This window comes from Arachis ipaensis, chromosome B06, assembly GCF_000816755.2.
Source record: "Arachis ipaensis cultivar K30076 chromosome B06, Araip1.1, whole genome shotgun sequence".
NCBI lineage: Eukaryota > Viridiplantae > Streptophyta > Magnoliopsida > Fabales > Fabaceae > Arachis > Arachis ipaensis.
Window position 1 is genome coordinate 9,108,010 of NC_029790.2, and position 7,437 is coordinate 9,115,446.

At 32.8% G+C, this 7,437-nt stretch overlaps 1 protein-coding gene across 2 annotated transcripts in view; it reads right to left on the reverse strand.

Annotated features, from left to right (window-relative positions):
- Positions 1-2,754, reverse strand: part of LOC107646076 — a 22,424-nt gene extending 19,670 nt beyond the window's left edge. The window contains exon 1 of one of the 2 annotated variants that reach the window (XM_021103902.1): positions 2,205-2,754. In XM_021103902.1, the coding sequence (XP_020959561.1) occupies positions 2,205-2,648 (444 nt within the window). In that variant the 5' untranslated portion in view covers positions 2,649-2,754. Of the gene's footprint in view, positions 1-1,310 lie in introns of those variants that run through there. The other variant, XM_016350267.2, reaches the window with a different exon arrangement.

Sequence of the window (7,437 nt, forward strand, 5' to 3'; positions counted from 1 at the left end):
CATTTATCTGTGTTGCTCTATGTAAATTATATATTTCTTTCATTTCACATGTTGACTGCATGAGTTTAAGGTGGCCTGGCTCACCTAAACAAATATGCACGTACGTATGTGTTAGCCCAATTACTATCAAAAGCAACATTCACATTTTTTTTAAATCTCACAAAAATACTATTATTGCCAGTATTAATTTTTTTTTTTTTTATAAAATTGAGTGCCGTTGGAAAAGCATTATCCAGCTGCTAAATGGGTTGCCATGTTTCAGGAAAAAAAAAGAACTGATGGCTGATGTTGCAACGATGCCTATATCCAAAACCATTTATGAATATTGGCAGCAGAAAAGGCTGAAAAGAGCAATGGTTTTGATACGGCATTTTCAGGTATTGTAAAAATTAAATGCTTTTGTGAGTTAATATAAAACAAGAGTGGGGGAAGGGAAGGAAAGGGGAAGAGAGGTTAATAATGCAATTGTATAGTGAGCCATTACTTAGTCAATGCATGTAATGCATTTATGGTGGTGAATAACTATGTCATTGATCTATATTCCTGCATACTTTTTGGGTTTTGAAGTGTGGGTCTGTCTTTGCATCCAGTCAAGTATTTCTAAGTTCGGCATTTTTATAACTGGCCTTGAGATATGGCTGCATGATGTAATATTGCCAATTTTGAAGTGTTCCTGTTTATTTGAAAGATTGTGGATTTAATTTCAAATTAATTGGCTTAAAATTTGGTGGTGATGTGTAATTTACATTTTGTTTGTTCATGATTATCTGTTTTTTCCTGGGCACATGATAGGTGTGATGTGTGTGCTTGGTTATAATTTGGTTGAAAATTTACATCTAAACTTTAATTCTGTTCAACCTCCTCAATGGAAAATATACCAACAACAATTGAGGGAGTGAGAAGTAGCCATGAGCAAGAATAACATCCCTAATTCTAATGGATGCCTGGACATGTTTGCAGCTTTGGAGAAGAAACTTATATTGATTTATCCTTGCTTGGCATTTGTAATGCTTTGAGTAATGTAATAAATAGTACTCAGATAAATGCAGTAGTTTTTTATTCTGGATTTGTCTTAGCATTAACTTACTTGAAACGTAAGTAACATGCAAGTGATTACAGTGGGAAAGAAAAATCAAACAATCATTTTAGTTTGCTCAATTCACTGATTTGATGGAAATGTATTCGGAGCCTAAGGCATCTCGAGCCTTGGTTTCAAAAAAGAAGATATCTCAACTAAACGGAGAAGAAAATAGCAATAGCGTGGAGCTCAAAAATAAATCAGTTCCAGTTGATATTGGGAGCACATGAAATGAAACTCAAAGCACAGGTGAACAAAGCTACTAAATTATAAATTATCTCAACATGATTTATTACTTTCAAACAAATAGCATGTAATTTTGGAATCTTTTGCATGGTTGGTCATTGCATACAAGGAAAATGGTCCTGTCCTCCAGTTTTCTTCCTCCCTACTAAATCAAGCGCTTATAGTCATCAAAACCCCACTACAACAGAATCATCAAGAAACAAATCTTCTCCACCACAACCATTTGAGAAACAGAATATTTTCTATCCTAGGGCACAATAAACTACGCAAAGTAGATATAGATTTAGAAAGCTCCTTCATGAGGATAACAAAAAGAGTGGAATGAAGACAAGTACACTTGGTTATATAAACTTTAGGCAAACACATGGATCATCAAAAAATTTCATACGGTCATACACCTGAATTCAATTGTACTAAACAGAGTCAGAAGATGATGATCCACATCTTCACTTTACATATAGAGATTCTTCACATTCAACTACCACCTACATAAGGAGGAACCACTAGAGCAAAACATGACATGAATCATGTATAACTTGTTCAAAAATTGTAATCAGTTCATCATACTGTTACTTCTAATACAAATTGAATTATTGAACAGAGATAGATCACCGATCAATATCATATCATAGACCTGTGAATCCGAGTAAGAACATATTCATGAAAATTCTAATTTATTGTGAATTCAAAAATGCCTCTTTCTGTGGTCAGCTATACTCTCCATCTCCAATAACTTAAGCCACTAAACTGTAATCAATTCCTTCTTTCCACACTAAAATACAAGCAAAACAATTGCTGAAGTAAAAGTAAAAAAAAATCTCGAATTAGCAAGATCTCACTTTTGATCAGAATCAGAAGAAGCCCTATCTTGCTCCTTGGACTCTTTCTCCATGGCTTCTTTCTTCAATTCCGCGATGGCTTGCTGCTCGGCGGCTTTCTCGGCGCGGAGGATGGGTTCGTAGTAATCGAAATGAGCCTCCATACACTGCTTCAGCGCCGCAGTGATATTGAGGCACTTCTCAACGATGTCCTCTTTGTTCTTCTCCGCTTCCTCAGTGCACTTCTCCCACTCGATGAACGATTCCCTGCAACCGCCACTTTTCATGAACAAGCAGAATCCGCACTCTCCTTCTTCTTCCGCTTCTTCTACTTTCCCTTCCTTTTCTTCATGGTGATCGAGATTTTGCTTTGCTTCGGGTTTGGAAGGGTCCAAGTGAGGCTGATCCAACGGGAGAGTCTCCGGAGCTGGCAGATCCGGAGGGAGGAGCTGCTCAGATTTGGGTTCAGGGTGGTCGGCTAGGATTTGCTTGGCGGCGGCTGACATTGTGGGTGGGCAGAGATTGGTGGGTGCGTTTTGAATGCTCTGCCCAAAACCTCCTAAAACCCTTTCGCCGTAGTTGAATTAAATTTAGGTGTTTAGATCGCCGTGGTTGAATTAAATTTAAGTGTTAATGAATTAGTAAAACGNNAAGTAAAAAAAAAGTTAGTTATTAACGGTAAATTATAATAACTAATTTATGTTAATAAAATAGAATAAAATTATGTCACTTTTTGCTAGTGTCATGATTGATACAACTTCAGTTAAAATGTTCAAATGTATTGGCAAATGTTTGGTGTCATTAATCTGAATTCAATATATAAAATTTATATGTGTGGATATTTTTTTAGATTTATATAGCAGGTCTTTTAAAAAAAGGTATATATAAGTGAGTTGAAGAAAAAAAAAAAGAAGGAAATTATTAAACTACTCTTCCACCTTAGCCCATAACAATAATAAAGAAGTCTTGTGGTCCATAAATTCAGCCTAATAGAATACATAAATTCAGTTACAATTTTAGTCTTTATCTTATCTTATCTTTATCTTATTTTTATCTTATCTTATCTTTATTTGCTTTTATCTTTCATAAGCCAATACTCTATATATACTTAGTTTTACCTTCATAGTTTACAATCGATAATTCAATCAATCAAAAAATACAAAGTATAATATTCTTCCTTTCTTCTTTTCTTGTTCTTTCACAATTTTATCATGGTATCAGAGCCATCGAGAAAAAATGCGTGAAAAAAATTAAGAAGAAGTAATTAAATTATAAACACATTATATATATTTTAAGTTTTAAGAAAAATCCCAATGGAATAAAATTTTAAATTAGACTTAGGTTAGAATTGATTTTGAGAGAGAATAATAGAATTGAATTTTTTTCAAAAATGGAACAGATTATCAAACCATTGCTTTAACTAATTTAATTATTGTTCAATTGAAATAACTGTTTAATAAAAAAATAACAAATAAACACATTAAAATATAATTATAGTCTAATAAAATTTTAAAATATTATCTAAACTAATAATATTGCATCAACTATAATGTTATAATCTCATTTAAATACAAACTCAAAAGTCAAATAACAAAAAAATAATTAACTAAGATAAAAACAATGATAAAATCAAGATCAAGAATAACAAATTACAACAACAATTTATTAAATTAATAAGTTATCAAAATGTCAAAAATAACTCAACCGCCTAACAGTCACAGGAACAAGTACAACACCACAATACCAATTTATCAAATTAATAAGTTAATAAGATTAAGAACATAATAAAAACAAGTTAATACAATAGCAGAAGAAGGAGAAAACAAATTACCATAAAAAATAACAAATATAAATTAAAACAATATCAAACCAAGAACTGTAACAACAACAAAAGAAAAAGGAAAGAAAAAAAAAATCACGTTAGGCCTTTTTTAAAATCAACAGAGGATGGAGAGACAACTAAATATTATGATATTAAGGGCTATTTGAGTCATTTCACACATGAATATAGATGAAGGAAAAGAATAATGAGTTGAAATTTTTAGATTGTGTGGCAAAAAGTAATGAAAATATAAAAAGTGAAAATGACTATACACGAAAAAAAGACCAATTCTCAATTGAGGAATTATGTGATTGAAAGTTATAAGACAAAAAATAACACATATTGATACTATAACTTATCACTCTTAATTTCTAATATTGGAATGCTTCTTCCCCCTTTCTAGTAATAACATCAAATTCTTTGCTAATTTCGGGTGTGGTTTGAAAGTCTATGGTACTTTTGCTTCTTATCTATTTTTTTCTTTCTATTTTGTTATAAACTTTTTGGCTATACCTATTTCTTTTCTTGTGAGTATTATTTGGATTTATTTACTTTTGTTGTTGATTTTTTTAGTAGTTTAATACTATTTGAAAAAAATGTATAATTATTCTATTACTAGGTGCTACACTGTAACTTTAAAATTTGATGGAAATGGTTGAATAATGACAAAACGATGGCTGAACAGAAGCTGGAAGATGAGGGCTAGAGCATAGTAGAATAGAAGCTAATTAGTGGCAGAAACATGATGAAATGGTGGCGGAAACACAATGAAACAGAGGGCAATGTGAATGGACCAAAAGGCAATGCAAAACAACAATGGAACAGAGGTATTGTTACGATGCTGGAGCAGTTCGAATGGCAGCAGCACAGACGTGATAGCGCGGTGGTTGAACATAATGGAGAACGGCAACAAAATGGAAATTGCAAGTTCTTCTGTGCTATATTTGAAATGTTTCTGATCTTTTAGAGTCGAAAGAGAGAGGCTAAAGAGCTGCAAGAAATTAGAACGTTTTTTGTTCTAATTGGCAAAATGGCATCATATGAAGTATTTTTTTAAAAATTGCCTGGATTTCAGTTCAGTTTGACTGGCCAATTTTCGACTGACTTAATGATTTTGAGGCAGCTTTGGAAGACGATAATTTTTTTTGTTAATTGAGTTGCCGTTGTTATCGATTTTTGGTTCAAACTGATTTTTAGAACCTTCAACCTTGGTCACTTATCTTCTATAGTTCTATTTATTTTTAGGAAAAGTATAGGTAAACAATGAAAATACTAAATAATGTGAACAATGGATATATCGAATGTTCATTTCACTAAGTGTGCGAATGGTTATACTAATATTAAGATTTATGTGGATAATTTGGAGGTATAATGTATTTTTATTTGATTAATAATTGTTCATATTGTTCAAAAAAGTCAATGATTACCTAACATAACCATTATTTTTATTAAAAACAATTTATTTCCCAAGTGTGAAGTTGACTATTCCATTGGCACAGTTGACTTGACTTGGGAGGGCAGAAATTACTAATGTTTCTTAAAAATAAATAGTTGTTTAAAATGGAACTTCTTAATAATATATGTGTCGTAGAGATTTAGTGACGGAAGAAAAAAAATTTGAGGAAGCCAAAAATTTAACATAAAAATGACATATTAGTAATAATAATAAAATAAAATTTATAAATATAATTATTCTTTAAGTTTGTTACCAGTAAGATAATAAATAAATAATTCTACAGATAAAAAATATAAAATAGTTTATAATGATACTCTTGGAGTCTTTAGTGACTTGAAATCTTCAATAATTAAATAAGAACTAAACTTTTCAGCAATTTATAATATTTATTGAATTTTTTTATCAATTTATATAAATACAATAATATCAATACTTATTGAATATTTTATATTTTTTATCATATAATGAATATTATTATATATCTTAAAACATAACCAACAACTATAACTATTATAAGCTAAGAAACAACAAAATTATAAAATTGGTAATAACGATATAGATTTAGGATTTTATAATAAGGTTTAGGATTTAAATTTTGGGTTTAAAATTTTAAGATTTAGGATTTAGTGTTTATGTAAATTTTTTGAGTTTTTTAATTTTTATATATAGTGTATATGAAATGTAAGTAATAAATCGTGAATAAACAAATAAAAGACTTGTGCTAAAGTTAATATTTACGATGTTTATCTTAATCATATAAATTTTATGGTTTATCAATTAAGATAAAAGATTTATACTAAATTACAAAGATAAATAAATTTTTTTATCATTCATATTTAAAAAATAAAAGGTAACCATTAAAATTAGGGCAAAAAACCATATTGAGCCAGAGCAAGAAACTTGTAACCAAAATGCGCCAAATCCAATTTCGTTTCAGCAATGAGCCAAAGTGTATTTTAATACAATTCGAACCAAGCTGGTTCGTCTTGTGGATCTAGGCCTCCCCTCTCTCGCACGCCTTCTGTTTGGGTCCGGAATCACCGTGGGCCCATCGTAGGGTGGCCAGAAGCCCTCCAGGATTGGAGGTGTGAATCCCATCCGATAGACATTGAACACCGAGCTAATCTGATAGACGCTATGAACATAGGAGCTCCAGCTCACACGTGCGTAGGCACAGCATGCAAGTGCGTGCTGACACGGGAAATGAAGAGCCTGAAAGTACCCGCAGTCACATGTCCGGGAGGCAAGCGATACTCGGTAAGTACCCTCATGCGTCATGGCGTCCAGGTCCAGAGAAGAAAAATATGGTGGATACTGCTGTGTGCCAGAGCTAGAACCACCGCCAGCCAATGCAGGCGCAGCCGCTTGAACCTCGTCCCCGCTATCATCCTCAATCGTTTCGGGCTCAACATCGTCCTCATCAGGATCACCCAATTCTCCGTCTCCGACGCCAACCGGTGGAACGCCCTGTAAAGCGTTTGCCAGAACATCAAAATATAGAGAGGATTCTTATCTGTGAACTTCACTCCGGACCGAGTTTTCCTCTTGATGGATCCTTTGTGGTGTACCAAAACAGCAAAACTCTCCTCCTCACTAGCCATCTTACGTCCTCTAATGAGAGCAATTCACGTTTACAGCGTTTATATAGAGCTCTGATTCCTACTGATTCGAACTAACCTGGTTCGAACCATCATACATGTAATTCGAACCAAGCCGGTTCGAATTACTACAATCAACCTCTCTTTGGTTCGAACCAACCTGGTTCGAACCAAGAAAGCATGTAATTCGAACCAATTACTACAACCAAGCTCTCTCCCCATAATTCGAACCAACCAGGTTCGAATTACATGCTTTCTTGGTTCGAACCAATCTGGTTCGAATTATTCAAACTTTTCCAGTAGTAGTTCGAACCAAGTTGGTTCGAATTACTAGTCAATACAGTTCGAACCATGGTGGTTCGATTTATATAAAAATGCCTCTTGGCTTATTGCTGAAACAAATTTCTGTTTGGCGTATT